A 16,846-nucleotide genomic window follows, 5' to 3' on the forward strand; every position below is an offset into this window, starting at 1 on the left:
ATGTATGTACGTGTGTATGTTTGCATGTTTCTATTTTATTCAGAGTAGGAATGACTCAGCTAAAAGATCACATTTCCCAATCTCCCTAGGAGGTAGATAAAGGCATAGATTAAGTTCCGGCCAGTGAGATGTTGGCAGTATATTCTACCATGGTGCACTTCTGAGCAGTCTCTCTTAACAAGAATAAACCATGCCTCCTTGTCCTCTCTATGGAGGGAGACTTGCTGACTAGTCCAGCAGACTTCTTGGAACACAAAATGATCTCCATGAGAAAAATAGACTACCTTGATTAAAGTTAATTATTTGGGGCGTTTTTAGTTTGTTTTGTTGTTATATTCAACTGAACCTAATCCCGATAGAGACTCTTTCAATGATGCTTAGTATAGTGGAGCTACTTCGCAGACTTTGAAAAGGTTAGATCTTGTGACAGGTTGATGCTTTGACCAGAGGTAAAGAAACAGACATTGTCTTCATGCTTCCTGCAGGCTCACAGACACTGTCCCAAAGGCATACTCTCCAAGCGGCTGACATGGCTTTCACTCCAGGAATCCACTCTGCTGTTTTCATCTGCTCTCACCTCCTTTCTGGCTATGTACAACAGCTTATTTTCCTCACCTGCAATTGGTCTGAGTCCAGCTTGATCATTTCTCAACACTACTTTGGCCCAGTTACACTTTCCACTGAAAACAAACAACACATTTTATGTTGGACAGCTTTTATTGCTCTAATTCACGTTATAGCTATTCTTTCACATGACCTCCTATGCCATTACGTTGAGGAGGGCAGAGAGGCCTGGCAGGAGAAGCAATATGACTTGCCAGCATCCCAAGGAAAGAGTGGACAGAACCTCAGACCAGACGAGGTTCCCTGACTCTACCCATTCTGCTCTGCACACAGAGCTCTCCACCTTCATTTGTTTATTCCCCACTTTGGAAAAAATTGGCAGGCACTTGTTCTGTCACAGAACGATGCCGTGTCAAGCACTGGGGATACTAAGAGTAGCCAGATGTGCTCTTGGCTCTCAACGAGCTCCCCAAGGGACAACTTTTCACACATGCAGACAGTGTCAAGGATACGCATGACTGGGCTGTGGTTTATGGCAATTCACTGGTGTCTACATAGTGACTAAGCGGCCATTTAAAACAGTTCCCTGGTGTCTTCCCTTATCTGTTTTTAGTAAAGAACCAGAAGATTCTGGGATTTCCCCCTTCTCTCCTTTCATTATCAGTCATTTCCACCTTCCATTGCATAATCATCTCCTTTGAACCTCCATGGGATAAATGGATTTTTTAATGTGTTTCCCAGCTATTCACTATTATCTCAAAGATTTTGCCTTTACATACTGCTTATTGACAATTTTCTTTTTATTTCCCATTCATTTCTGAATTGGTCATTTCATCTTCATCCATTGGTTAACTAGCACATGTTCTTCCTGCTGTGAGGTGACCCCCCCACGCCCATTTCTGTCATCACCAAATTCCCCTTCACTCCCTCATGGTTTTCTATCTTTAGCTGTTTTTCTGGCCTTCTTCACTAGGCTTTTGGAGAGGGCACTGGCAACTCTCGGGCCTCTCTTTAAGAACTGAAGGCCTTGGAACTCAGGGCTGAGAAAAAATGTAACCTTTCCTGTAGGGCAACTTGATGGCAGACTCCCCACTAGACCAGGGCCTAATGAAGCCTGGCTCTCTAGCTAACTAACCATGACCTTGGGCAGGCTGCTTCCTCTCTGGGCCCCAGGACCCATTTTGGTAAAAGAATATTTTACTGGAGCCCCTACCTGGCACAGACACAATGTAATTCTAACTATACTGACCTGTGCTGTCCAATAGGCAGCCACTAGCAAGGCCATTGAGGCCTTGAAATGTGTCCAGTCCAAATTAAAATGTGTTCCAAGTGTGCAATAGACACTGGATAACAGATGATATGAAAAAAATATATAGATTATACATTGAAATAATAGTAATTTGGATATACTAGGTTAATAAAATGTTAAAATCAATTTCACCTTCTTCTTACTGTTTTAAATGTGGTTCCAAACACATTTTCAATTACATTGGGGTTGCTCATTGTGTGTCCACTGGCTGGCACCCAGAGACAGCTGTCACACAAGAAGCCCAGCACCATGGCTGGGGCCCGGCTCACAAGACACGTAGTAAAAGGTGCCTTAGTCACCAGGTGACCTGGAAGATATGTATCTAGACCAGGGTTTCCTAGTCTGAGGATTAAGGACAGAAGCCTTGGGCAGAATCCAGGTGGTCTATGAATTTTATTTGTATTTATTCAGCTGTGCCAGGTCTTACTTGTGGAATGAGGGACCTTTAGTTGCAGCAAATGAACTCAGTTGCAGCATGTGGGATCCAATTCTCTGGCCAGGAATCTACTTCCCTGCATTCATTGAAAGCACAGAGTCTTAACCATTGGACCACGAGGGAAGTTCCCTAAACTTTAAAATTTACATCTTTATTTTCACCAGTCTCTACCTGAAATTTTACCATTTCCTTCCATTATGAGTGTAGGCAACAAGCCACTGGAATACTAGCCGTACTTGTTTCTCAGCAGTAAAAATCGAAGTTATTTTCCTAATACTTTACAGTTGTTGCGGAATTTCAAAATACCGTTTAATTTCATCACTACAACATCATTGTGGTAGTTGTAAGACCTGCCACTGGACCTTATTATCGGATGTGTTAATAAAGAAGCACATTTAATACCGTACCATAGATCTGCTTTTATATTTTGGTAAATATGTCTCAGTATAATTTATTTCCTTAAATGTTCTTTGGATGCTATTTCATATGCATAAAAACATTATTATTCTGAGAAGTAGTCCTTAGACTGCGAGAGGGGTCCATGGCGTGCACACACACAGACTAAAAACCCAGTCAAGGAAGACAAGCCATCTTCATTGGCAGGGGTACCGGCAGGCCTAGAGTATAAGGGGAACCCCCACCCTGAAGGGGCTGCCAGGACAACCTAGGCTTCCCCCTGGAGACGCCTGGTGCCCTCAGTGTCTGCCCCAGGGACGCTTCAGTTACAGAACAAGACAGCATAGTATCGGATCCCTCTGGTTTGGTGCAAGGATGTTTTGATATTCGCTGTTTTGAGGTCCTAAAGAGCAGATGATCAAGTATTTGAATCCATTTTAGATTACTAAATGATTGTACATCAGATATCCTTCCTATTCCATCCCTAATCTGTCTCCCATCTCAGAGCCTCACACTGGGGTCAGGGTGAACAAGATGCCCAGGAATGGGAGTGTTTACTTAGCATGTACATGGTCACCCTGCTCACTTAATTTAAATGCAGAGCACATCATGAGAAACGCTGGTCTGGACAAAGCACAAGCTGGAATCAAGATTGCCAAGAGAAATATTAATATCAATAACCTCAGATATGCAGGTGACACCACACTTTTGGCAGAAAGCGAAGAACTGAAAAACTAAACTCTTGGTGAAAGTGAAAGAGAGTGAAACAGTTGGCTTAAAACTCAACACTCAGAAAACTAAGATCATGGCATCTGGTCCCATCACTTCATGGTAAATAGATGGGAAAACAGTGGAAACAGTGGCAGACTATTTTGGGGGGCTCCAAAATCACTGCAGATGGTGATTGCGGCCATGAAATTAAGACACTTGCTCCTTGGAAGAAAAGCTATGACCAACCTAGACATCATATTAAAAAGCAGAGACATTACTTTACCAACAAAGGTCCATCGAGTCAAAGGTCCATTCAGTCACTGAGTGATTGAACTGTTACTTAGCATGCAAGCAGGCACAGCCTGGGCGTTCTTAGCCCCAGGGCTGGGGTGGGCTAAAGCTCTGAACCCTTTTGGGTTGGTCTGTGCATGACAATAATCCTGTTTTGAGATGAAGTGAAGTCGCTCAGTCGTGCCCCATGGATAGCAGCCTGTACCAAGCTCCTCCGTCCATGGAATTTTCAAGGCAAGAAGTACTGGAGTGGGTTGCCATTTCCTTCGCTAGGGAATCTTCCCAAGGCCACCAGGGAAGTCCTGTTCTGGTTTCGCTAAACCCTCTTCTGACAACTAGCCTGAGGGCAGGGCTCTGACAAAAGCTACAGAGAAATATGGTTGAGGGATTCTTCCCCATCAGCCAACTTCTCCCAGGTACCCTGAGCTACTAAGAAAAGGCCTTCGAGGAACTCAGTTGCACCCAAGGAGCCCAGCCACCAAGTGTATAAAGACAGTTGCCCCTCGCAGGACACGGTATGCCCAGGCAGTCCTGCCTTTGTATGCCAGCTCTCATTCAATGCAGAGCAAAGCAGGGGCCCTTATCCCTCAGCACAGCTTGCCCAAGACCACACAGCCATCACGTAAAGCAGCCAACACTTAAACTAAATACACAGCCATCACGTAAAGCAGCCAACACTTAAACTAAATACACAGCCATTACGTAAAGCAGCCAACACTTAAACTAAATCTGTCAACTCCAGAGTGATTTCCCCAACAGGCTACCTCCCCTTTGAGTTGAAACCAAACAACACTGAGATCAATGGGCAGAAGATGGAAGCCCTTTTACTGAACTCAGCTGACCTCCAACCAACCAAATGCAATTTTTAAGAGAGGCTTGATTCTGTCTCTTCCTTCTCCTGTTCTCCAAGCCAGGCCCTGCTTCCTGTAGCTGCCAAAAAGAATCAGGCCAGTAGCAGCACCTCAACTTCTACTACCAACACTTGCCCTGGAGAAGCCCTAAAAGGAAGGGGCTTTTGCTTCCAATCCCAAGTCAAATCCACTGCAGACCTATAGCCCAGTAGTGGGATCTGGAGCCAGGCATTTTGCCTATGGGCCCTAGGTTCCTCATCTGTGGAATGAAGGGATTGGACTTCAGTCGATGTGAAAGTTGGACTATAAAGGAAACTGAGCACCGAAGAATTGATGCTTTTGAACTGTGATGTTGGAGAAGACTCTTGAGAGTCCCTTGGACTGCAAGGAGATCCAACCAGTCCATCCTAAAGGAGATCAGTCCTGAGTGTTCATTGGTAGGACTGATGTTGAAGCTGAAACTCCAATACTTTGGCCACCTGATGAGAAGAGCTGACTCATTGGAAAAGACCCTGCTGCTGGGAAAGATTGAAGACAGAGAATGAGAAGGTTGGATGGCATCACCGACCCAATGGACATGAGTTTGGGTGGGCTCCGGGAGTTGGTGATGGACAAAGAGGCCTGGCGTGCTGTAATCCATGGGGTCACAAAGAGTCAGACACGACTGAGCGACTGAACTGAACTGAACTGAACCGAGTGATGATGGCAAACTTTGGGAAGCACCACAGTAAATTGAAGCAATAGAGAAACTGAGAAGTAGGAGCTGATGCTCCTGTCTCCCTAGTGAAGACTTTATTTAATAAAGAAAGTCTAGACTTCTAGGCCCTGAAAGCTCTCATAAATAGCATTAGCCCAACAACCCAAGGCCATCTCCTGTTGAGAAATGCGTTCTACCACTAGATGGCAGACATGTGCCAGACAGCCTCATCCTACAGCTTGACCCACTTCCTAGCTTCCTCTGTAAAACTGGAACAGGACCACATTGCTTACATTCTTTGCAGGACTGAAGACTGGTAACGTCCCAGGAGTTATCATCAAAGTCAGGAATTTCAGGAACTGAAAAGAGAGTACATGGTGCCCAGGGCACTCACTGATAAGAGGAATCTGGAAACATCCTCAACCCTAATGCCCTTGGTAAGAGCCTCCTGGGCCTGTCAGATAAAACCCCATGTGACACATGAGCCTGTAAGGAGAGGTTAGGCTGGCTTTCCCTGGTCCAGGGCAGTCAGCACTCAACTGTGGTGAGCCCAAGGCCACTTCATCCTCACTCAGCAACACATCGTGGGCACCTCATTGTAAAAGGGCATGCCAAGCATAGATTGCCCTATGTGAAAAATGAGTTTATGTAACGCACAATTTCACATTCTCCCATGCATTCATTCGAGGAGATATGTCTGGATAAATCTTCGTTGTTGTTTTGTTGCTAAGTCGTGTCTGACTCTTTGTGACCCCATGGACTGCAGCCTTCCAGGCTCCTGTGTCCATGGGATTTCCCAGGCAAGAACACTGGAGTGAGTTACCATTTTCTTCTCCAGGGGATCTTCCCAGCCCTGGGATCAAACCCAGGTTTCCTGCGTTGACAGGTGAATTCTTTACCACTGGGCCACCAGGGAAGCCCCAGATAAATCTTTACTCCTGGCTCAAATTGATTCCACGGGCTAATTTGTTGTTTCAGTTCACGGTTTATTGAGAAGATAAACATGGAAAGTTTTACACTGTTTTAAACTGCCCTCAGCACCAGATGATGACAGAAATCGATCCCTGTGGTTCCCGCCTCTCAAAGCTACTTTCCCACATCCTAGGTCTCCTTCCCCACCTCTCACCTGTAGATCTTTCATGCAGGTCCTAACAGATTTCTTTCCATCTGAGTCGAGGTGGTTTGACTCAAGCAGCACTTACTCACTCATCAAACTGGTGAGTCCAGGCTGTGGAGCAGTAGGTGGCTCAGAGGACATTGTGACCGATGGGTGGGGAGGCAAAGAGAATGGCTCAGGAGCTTCACGGGCCTGTACCACTGCCCCTCCAGTTACAAGGAAGCAGAACTGAGTTCTGAGAAATGAATGAAGTCCCAAGCAAACCATCCAGCTCCAGACACGGTACACAGGTCGGGGAGATGTGAGAGCAACGCGCAGAGAAAGCTGGATCTCAGCTAAAGTGACTGTAAAACCATGACTCACAAGGGCTTCATCTGCCTGCAGATAACCACCAAGCTTGATAATACACACCTCTGTGTTATTTAAAAACACAGCAGTCTTCTGAGATGGATTCCTCTCAAATTCACGTTCTTTTGGACCCAAACTCCGCGGTGGGTTTGCCTCCGTCCTTGGGACAAGTGGCTGGATATAGCAGGGCCGCTCTGCGCACAGATGAGGGTCATGCGGTGCCTGGGGACAGCAGGCGAAGGGACGAAAGGGACACTGAGAAGGTGGGGAGCGAGGGGGGGACTGGGGTGCTACAAAGAGGGCAGAAGCCAATTATTTTAATTACTTTAAGATCTCTGGTGGTGGGTGGCCTAGATCTTTTAATAACGAGGTCGATGGTTATCTGCGTTGATTGTATGACTATAAACTAAATAGGTGTAGTCACTTAAGGTAATCACACACATGGATGTCTGTGTACTCAGCTTGAAGTTGTTCATTGTTATAATGCCAACTTTCTTCCAGCCAATAAGGGTTTAGAATGTTTTGTTTTGGCTTTTATTATTAAAGTTGAGGAAGGGACGGCAAAGGGAGGGGACGGAGGGAAGACACTGCACAAACTGGGTGACCTCAGAGGAAGCAGAGCCAGTGAGAGCCAGAGAAGAGAAGCCTCCCAGGGACACTGGCCTGGCTTTCAGGGATGGAGCAGAAGCGCACGCACGGAGGCCTGCGGCGCAGCAGAGGATGGGGAAGCTTAGCCACGACAGGCCGGTGCCCATATCCAGCCAGCGAAGGCCTAGAGCGCTACCCTCCCGTCGCCTGCTGGCCTCAGTCACTGCTCCTCCTGCACAAGCACCACAAAGAAGGCAAGAGTGGGTTCTTTTCTGTTCAGTCTTTATTTACAGCAAAGTACAGAGTACGTGGTCATTTAAGTGAGTGCTAACAAGTAAGTGCAGGGCAGTAGAAGGAAAAGGGGAAAGTGCAAGCATCTGAAAGACAGAAAAAAAAGAGAAAAAAGGCCTACATCTCTATTTACCTACTCACCCTGTTCCTGAGGCAGGACCAGCCAGGCACTCACCACCTCTAAGGGTGGCCGGACACTGCCTTGAAGCCAGCCCACTGCCTGAGGAGGGCCGCAGAAGGCGCAGAGACCAAGCCCATGGTGGGGACTCAGCTCCAGACTCGCCCCGACGGTTTCCCGAGCATGCTCGTCTCGCTCTCGTCTGCTGGGACACTGAGACTTTGCCCCTCTACCCTGAGGTCAGGGGGAAGCCAGCCCTTTCCCGAAGCCCAGCCCTGAGACCCAGAACCACCCTCGCCTGCCTCACCCACGTGGTCGTTGACAGGCAGGTGGGCGTCTCCAGGGTAGAGGAGAGCGTTTCCCTGCAAGAGGCTACTAGTTCCTGCCAATGGCTCTGGGCCCTGGGGCAGGTCAAGGTTGCTGAGTCAGGGACGCCGCACAACAGCGGCAAAGGAGGTGGTGCACCAACCAGCTGGGCTCCGGCCCCTCCTGCACACAAGCCTGACCCTGCAGCCTCACAAGAGGCTGGCATCCCACCCTAGGCACCACGACGAGCGTCCAAGCCAGCCCAGAGAGGCAGCAAGCCAAAGTCCCTGACCGTCCAGCAGCCAAGACCACAGTGGGTTGCTGCGGTTCACAGGCTCTGAAGGGTGAACTGGAGGCTTCTGCGGTACCCTTCACAGCCTGTTCTTCACAGACTATCGCCTCTCGAGGGCCCACCCTATCCACTCCAAAACCAATGATGCCTGAGGTAACAACACTGCATCTTCCTTACACACACTCCCAGCTCTCTGCTCCTGTTGGTCCCAGGATGGCAGAAGTTCCATTAGCATGAAGGCGTGTGGGACCAGGACTTCCCGCAACACAGCGCCTGTTACCTAAGCACATGGTTCTTGGACAACACCTGTACAGCGGGAGAAGCAGGCGCCACCAGGCGTCTCTAAAGCCAAGAGACTCCCAGGCATACGCAACCAACAGTGCCCTACTCTGCTCATCTGTTTGCCCAGACAGCAAACAGTATCCATTTCTGGCCTAATAATTCTATCTGATGCTCCAGCAAAAACAGATCCAGTGGCAATTTAAATGCCAATTCCTGGATTTGCCGCATAGAAAGCTCAAGTTCAGATAGATACCCAGTTGGCTAAATGCTGGGGTCCTCACAGGGCAGAGCTTCCTATCCCCTCCTTGCCCCAGACTTTCTGTGTCACAGAACCAGAGGGGTCATTAGCACGGCCAGCGAGGCCCCAGCCAAGAGGCCAAGATGTCAAGGGGTGGGGCTTCCCTAGTGGCTCACACACTATAGCGTCTGCCTGCAATGCAGAAGACCCAGGTTCAAACCCTAGGTCTGGAAAATCCCCTGCCAAAGGGAATGGCTACTCACTCCAGTAGCCCCACCTGGAGAACTCCATGGACAAAGGAGCCTGGTGGGCTACAGTCCATTGGATAGCAAAGAGTCAGACACGACTGAAGGACTAACACTTTGACTTTACCAAGAGGCAGGGCAGCCTGAGAACTGTTTCCCACCAAGGACAGGGCTACTCAGAGACCCTGGAGGCTTGGTCCCAACACCACCAGTGGATGAAAAAGCAGCTAAGTAAGTCAAGGCTCAGGGATGAGAAGACTCCATCTTCCAAGGCAGTAGGATAGACAGCCAAGGCACTGAATGGTTTGGCACCTGGGAGCTTCAAGTAAAGTTGAGCGTGCTACCCACCCAAGGGCCAAGGCTCCCCGAGACAGGGAACGGCTTCCCCTGAACACAGGTCCCAGCAAAGCAGCAGGCCCTTGGGTCCTCAGGATCCTAACCCAGGCCTGCCATCCACCCTTCACCTCAGAGCTACACAAGGCATGACTGGAAAGATAATCAATACTGGTTTGGAAATGCGCACTTCAGAACTCAGCCAACCCACCGGGCACTGGCCTTCAGAGCAGGCACCCTGGGGGCCTTCCCTTGCTCCGACTCAGCAGTTGCTACTCTCGGGGCCTGTAGTCCAGTCTCCTGAAGGTCTCGGGGTGGCAAAGCCCTGTTGCGGATTAGGTTTGACTTTTAGACACAGCCCAACAGAGTTAGTCAAACGGAGTCCAGAAAAGGGGAAGCAAACCAGGTGAGGGTGAGGCTGAGCCTACGGGAACAATTCGATGTGACTAGAGTTAATGGTGTTGGATTTATCAGAATGGCTCCAATGGGCTACAAAAGCAATGGAAAGAGAAGGGATTCCCAAAATGTTTCAGGCTGTGGCAGCCACAAAGGTGTAGCCTATCGAGCACTGAGATGGTCCACGCCGAGATTAAAAGGTTCTGGCTTTTCTGCAGTTAAAAGATGAGGCTTTAGAACACTATACTCACAGCTCCTCCATCTCATTAGGCCCCCTGCTTCCTCTGGCCCTCCCCACCAAGAATCTTCAGGAATCTGTACTGCTTCCAAAGAAGGAAGTTTCCACCAAGAGGGAGCCTCGGGGAAAGCTAGAATTCTCCACCCCAAATGCTTTCAGCCTAAGACTCCAACTTGTAATTTAAAAGCGCTACTCTTCCTCCCTGCCTCTGTGCCCAGCTGCCAGGTGACGTGGCTACACGGCAAATAAGGAAATCAGTGTGGCCGTGATACTGCCTGTCATGGCCCCTGCTGACTTCACCTTGCTGCAAATCCCTCAGGGTGGGGAACAAACGCTACAGCTCCCTATACAGCAGAGCTCTCTGGCTGCCCTGGGAGGGGCTGGCTGCCAGGAGAGGTCCTCAACCAAAGCCCAGGCTGCTAGGGTCCACTGTGCACCCCACAATCTGGGGAAAAGCCCGAGGACTATCATTGTGACCTCCCCAGAAGACGTCAGCATCTCAGATGCTACAACAGGCATGGTCCTTCTTTCCTCACTCTGTCAGGATGCAACTCCATCGCATCCCCACCATGGAAGGAGAGAGAAGCCACTCTGGTTTTCGGAAGCGGGTGAGTAAGGAAGGAAGGAAACAGCGAGCTGCCTGAGCAGCTGGAGGTGGGGTCGGGGCAAGAAGAAAACACAGAAGACTCGTTCCCCTCCGTGGGCTTCTTCCCTGAGTTTGATTTTTTAATTGAGGTCTTGCCTAATTTTAACTCAGAAAAAAAAAGAGAGAGAGAGAGAAGAAAAAATAAAAGAGGATATCTTATCCACATTATCCTAAAGCTCCAGCTCCAAGAAGGTAGCATCTGGCAGGGGAGGCGATCAAAGGTTCCAAACTCCACTTCCAATGAGTCGTGCAGACGCTGAGAGCCACGAGCCCCGAGCCTCCCTTCCACAGCCACCTGAGCCTGCCCCATGGGGCACACGCCGGGTACCAGGTGTGAAACCCCAGGTCCAGCCCCCAACACACTCAAGGACAGGCCCTCCTGCAGAATACTTACGGCAAACAGCTGTACAGTATTTGTACATTTACACAAAAATAGATCCTTTTATATATATATATATGTATTTATAACTGGTTACACGTTGGACTCATAATTAGGCATCACCAGTAGTAGTTGGCACAGTTTGTCATTTAAGCTCAGGGTCAGCTCCTGTTTCATTCCGTCGCTCCAAAGTACCAAAAAAAAAAAAAAAGGCATTTCATCTCCATGGTGTTTTCTTAAATACAGCAGTGTCTTAGGGAGCCACAAGCACAGATGCACAGTGCCTCCTGCCCCTCCTCCGGCCCTTTGGAGATGGGGTCAGTGCGGCCGGCTGCTCGACTCCGAGGCCTGCCTCTTGCGTGAAGGGGTGTAGCCGTTGAGATAGCCATTGGTCTGTCGTTTGGAGAGGCCCCCGTTCAGGATGTCCTGGATGTGCTGCACAATGAGGTTGATGGCCACTGTGGAGCAGAGAAGGGCAGAGTGTCAGGGGCACGCGGGGGTAGGGGCAGGTCTGCGGGGCTGTTTGGGTGGAAGGCACACAGGAACCGGAGATGAAAAACCGCTCCAGGAAGCCGGCTCTGCTGCTTGTGGGCAAGTCACCCGACCTCCCCAGACCTCTATGGGGACTAATATGACCCCACAGCAGAGTTCTCAGAGTAGGATAACCCGGGACACAGTAAGCCCTGAATGTGAGGCTTCTTATCAGGATGCGATCAGAGGCAAGAACTGGATGGACGCAATCAACCCAAATTCTGTAGACGTGAGGACTGGCCTTTGTTCTGACACCATTCCACCAGGGAACCTACCAGCTCCCCACCCCAAAGACAGGGAACCCCACAGAAGGCCCTCTCCCCCAAAGGTAAGACTGGACTCTCCTTCCTTAGCCTTAGAAACAAATCATATGCTTCAAGCACATGATCAATGCTAACATCGCCAAAAACAAGATAAACAAGTGCTTTCTGGGGTGACACCCCAAGAACATGGCTCCCCCAGCGTATTCTCCACGTTGTAGGAGCTGAAGCCAGTCATGAGGACACAAAGGCAAACCCAAGCTGAGGGCTGTTCTATAAAAACAACAGGCCTGTACTCCTCAAAAATGTAGTGTCCCAAAATACAATAAAGGCTGAGGAAGGTTAAAGGAGTCGATATTAAGTGTCCTGGATGTGACGAGTGCACTGTGGCTTGAATGCACCTCTAGTTAGTCATTGCTGTGACTAACTCCCAAATGGCTCAGCAAAAAATTAACTTTTTAAACAGAGGAAAACTGAAATAAATTATAAAGAGAATAGGAAAACAGGGTCTTCTCCCAATTCAGCTCTGCCCCATTACGCCTAAATCCAGACAGTCCTACTTTCTAGACAAGGCAAAGCTAATGCATGAATAAATGCACATGGTAAAAATCCTTTCCACCCCAGGAAAAGCCACCTTGAGCTTTCTAAATGAAATTAGGAAGGAACTCTGCTTTTACTAGAAATGGCCTTAGATACAAGGTGCCCAGGTATCACTGGGAACAACAGCAGAAGGTATGCACCGCCCTCCGATCACTGCCAGAGAAGCAAGAGCAAGTTCACGTCTGACCCCGCTTATGTACGTGCGTAAACACAGTGGCCTGTCCTTGATGCCAGGTGTGTAGGTATGAACCCCCTTCCAGCTCAGAGCAGCAGCCAGGGCCTCCGCCACACCCACAGAGCCTTGTTTGGTTACCACGTCCTATCCAAAGTATAACTGACAGAGGGAGGAGTCATGCCCTACGCAAGGCGCCCCACGAGGACTCACCGAGATTATCTGCACCTCTAGGAATGATCACGTCAGCGTATTTCTTTGTCTGTGGAGAAAGATATTTATAACACATTAGATGGATTACAGTGCATTAAAGAGAGAAGATGGCCCAAGCCCTTCTCCAAGGGAATGTGGAGAAAGGGCCAGCCTTCGCCTACTAATCCCAGAGGGCAATAATCTGTTACTTCCAATGTAATATATTTTATCCACTTTATCGAATTTATAATAGATCAGCTTTTTCCTGAGTTCTCATTAACATTCAACACTTTTTCAGCTTACAACCTGCACAATGAACATGGTCTTGGAAACTAAATATATATCTGCCTCTTCACCATTATGAAAAGCCTTAATTTGTAAAACCCAAACTTATGAAGAAGCAGTTCACCTTGGACTTCAACAGTTTGTCTAGTCAGAAAAAGTAAGTCCCACTGATGACCATTTCCACTGGCTCTGTTATGACACAGCCTTAAAAAAAGAAAAAATAAAGCGCACAGTGTTTGGGTTTTTTAGTTTACTGAGACTTTGTGAACCATTTTACAAACTACTGTGTCCTGGTGAGGCTGTGTAAACAATGCCTTAGGACATGGGTCTTCACCCTGCGCCGTGTCCATACTACAGCTGTGGAATGGCCAGAGGCCCAGCGTGAACTAGGCAGACAATGCATCAGGCCCAAGCTCACACAGAGTGGGCTGCTCTTTCCTGAGCTGAGTGGCTGCACAGTGGGAACTAGCAGAAACGACCTAGAAAATACTTACTTAAAATTCTGAGTTCCACTACAAGTTAAACAGCAGAAAGTTGGCAGTAAACTGTAATCTATGTCCAAAAAGAATACTTTGTATTCTTATTATTAAGCTAGAAAGAGCAGAGAGGTCCTCAGATGGATGGGTAGAACTTCAGAGCGCTACAGCCACCTCTGCCTTCTCCTCAGAAACATAATCCTGTGACCCAGGCCTCTCCAGGGAATGAGCAGGGCATCAGGGTTACTCAGGCTGACTCACACAGCCTGCCTGGTTCCGGATATGAAACAAAAGTCAAGTTGGTTTTGAAGCAAAACCTACTAACATACTTGAAGAAACAAAGACAGCTTGGGATCATATTTTTCCAGCACAGAAGAAAGAAGTTAATTATTAACATTAAGAGAAGTAGAGAAATCCCCACTCGACACTACTTCCCAATAGCCCTACATGAGCCAGTCTCCCTAAAGGCATCAGCCAAGATTAGGCGAAGACCCAGCCTCTCTCACACTCCCAGGACTGAGCTCTAAATTCTTAAGGAATGAGAACATGGTTTAGCCAACCTGAAAAAGACGTATGATGAGGTATGAGTCTCCTGAGCTAAAATTCTTTCCAAAGCTAGGCTCTCTCCCATGCCTTCCTCTTTCACACCCCACCACTCCACCTCTTGTAACCCTGACAGCCTTCCCCAAACGTTCGCCTGACTTTCCTCAGGAAGCTGGGGTGCTTCCTAGGCTGAGGGCTGATTCACTAAAAGCTGAACACTGCCCAGTCTCTACCCTTCCTTCTGGGAAAGTCATCTCACTAGAGAGTTCCCAGCTCATGGGGAGGCCTGACGAGCCTGGGGCAGAAGTACAGGAAGCCTGCTCCTCCATGGTACACCTCCCACAGGGGAGCTTACATAGGGACCAATGACAAGCTCAAAATAGGGCTCAAAGGGGGTGGCAGAAGAGATTCAGAAGGGAAGACTGCAGCTGAGGGCTCATGCACCAACATGCCAACCACCAGACCCAAGTAGTCAAGTCTATCCTTGGATACGATGCATCCTTAATAAAATGCCTCCCCATGAGCTCACCAAGCGAGAAGTATACAGCTTGCAGGAATATCGGACAGCGGGATCCTGCAGGGCCACCCCAAAAAAGAGTGGCGGGGCAGAGCCCCAGGGCAGGAGACAAAGCACCAGTGACTGCCTTTCTTAGGACTCGACAGAGGAGCAGCCAGAGGGGCGAGTGAGATCCTGGCTGGGGAGCTCAACTCACAGACCTTTATTTGTTTCATTACATTTTAAACACTAAATTCAATGAAAAACAAGAACACAACTCACTGGCAAGCAGAATTCCTCAAAGGCAGGCTTGACGAATGTAATGTACTGAGATAAAATCTGCTCAAGGTCCCTCCCTCTTTCGCTGATGTCCCTTAATACTAGAAGAGAAGGAAAAACAAGAATCAAGAAAACGGTGCATGTCCGCCCTTCACGAGGCTGATCAGGATCATACAAGCTCCACGAGGACTCTGGATGAGTCACATGCCAGATTCCTGAGAGACTGGACCAACCGCCGGTCAGCAGCAGCTGTGGGGAAAAACAAGTTGCATTTTCAAGTCTTGCTACAGTCAAACTCAGCTTTGACAAAACACTCTCTGAAGCAAAAGGTTTCCGGGAAAGGCCATTAATCTTCTCATTTCAAGCAACACTTGCCCCAAATAAAACTTCATTGTGAACCCCCCCAAAAAGGTAGGACAGACTCATAACAGGAAGGAGACTAGGCCCAGAGAAATGGTGGGGCTTCCTGGCAAAAGGGGCAGGTTGCCAGGAGACGTCCTTTGCCCGTCCTCATCCCGTTACCCTTGCACGCACTCACCTGTGTGCAGGCTGGCAACCCTCTGTGGATGTGCCACCACTGTCTGCCTGGTTCCCGGCCACACTGGGGCCCCTCCACCGGGTGGAAGTAGGGCAGAGGGCCCAGCTGCAGTCAGCCACACCTGCCCACCTCAAACACAGGAGACCACTAAGCAAAAGATGAGAAGACTATGGTGTCAGAAACCATGGCCAGAGCTGTGAAGCAGCCCAGAGGGACCCAAACTTATCATCTTCCACCTTCTTCCTCCTCAGGGTGGGGGGTGCTTTTAACAGAGTCTTTTGTCAAAGCACAGAAAAGGGTCCAGAATCCTGGTTCTGCCACTGTACACTAGCCTCCCTGGGCCTGAGTGTCTCCCAAACTCAGCAAGTGAGTTTGATTCCCATATCAAAAGCAACCCCTCCCTTCAAATGTTTTCAATCATGACTATTAAAATCTTTCCCTCCAACCCCAGAAGGGTATCAATTTATCTACAATCATTTGCAGTGGACCCTTGGCTCCTCTCAATCACTTGTCAAGTAATCGTTTCAGTATGGGATGAAACTCACTGTAAACAAACACAGGGAATACTTGTGAGTGCATTTCTGGAAAGTCGTGTCTGTAAATAATTCTGTGGACATGTATGCACGCACACAGGAACACACACACGTGGGGACGGGCAGGAAACAGAGCTTCTCTGGTTACAGTCCAGGCTGGTGTGAAGTCTGTAAGATCAGAAGGCTGGAAAACTGTCAGGAAGACCCCATTTCAGAAACCCAGGTAATACACTGCTACCACCACTGACTTCCAGCTCCGCGATTCACAAGGGTCTTCCCCCCATGAGCCCTGCTAATAAAATGGTTGGTTGGTCCCTAACTTGTCAGGATTTGCCTCACAAACCCAGCTGCCTGCATGCCCAGCCCAGCCAGGAAATGGTCTTCTCGGGCATTTGGACATGGGGCCCTGCTCCAGCTGCTGCTGCTGCTCTGCCAGGGACACTCGGCGGCCAAGTAGGAGTTCCAACAGCTGCCACGTGGCCAAGCCCCATGGGCCTCCAGAGTGCGGGCCTGTGGGCCAAGGGGCTAAGCTCACCAAAACACACAGCCCGTGTGGCCTCTAGCTCTTCACATGTCTCCAGATAAAGCCCAAAGGAAAAAGGAAGTCAGACCAAAAGGGCATCAGAGCTGGGGGGGAGCGGGGGGCAGGGGGGGAGCGGGGAAGCAAACACATGCCTGCACTTCAGCAGCTTTGACTCAAAACCGTGCAAGAGCCTGATGCTGGATTTGTTTTGCAAGACATGCATTCCCCACAGCTGCTGACAGCCTCAGCGCCGTGGAAATCTCCATCCTCCCTCTAGGACACACACGCACAGACTCTCCCCTTTCACAGTGCTCTGCCGCTGCCCTCAGCCCACATCTGCAGCTCT

General features: G+C 48.9%; 1 protein-coding gene across 1 annotated transcript in view; it reads right to left on the bottom strand.

Annotated features, from left to right (window-relative positions):
- Window positions 1-7,578: 7,578 nt before the first annotated feature.
- The window catches only part of UCK2 (uridine-cytidine kinase 2), a 76,905-nt gene continuing 67,637 nt past the window's right edge, over window positions 7,579-16,846 (bottom strand). The window contains exons 5-7 of the mRNA XM_052636745.1: window positions 14,910-15,007; window positions 12,849-12,897; window positions 7,579-11,530 (exon numbers count right to left, since the gene is read on the bottom strand). Coding sequence (XP_052492705.1) covers window positions 11,391-11,530; window positions 12,849-12,897; window positions 14,910-15,007 — 287 coding nt within the window. The 3' untranslated portion in view covers window positions 7,579-11,390. The remainder of the gene's footprint in view (window positions 11,531-12,848; window positions 12,898-14,909; window positions 15,008-16,846) is intronic.

This window comes from Budorcas taxicolor, chromosome 3, assembly GCF_023091745.1.
Source record: "Budorcas taxicolor isolate Tak-1 chromosome 3, Takin1.1, whole genome shotgun sequence".
Lineage (NCBI taxonomy): Eukaryota > Metazoa > Chordata > Mammalia > Artiodactyla > Bovidae > Budorcas > Budorcas taxicolor.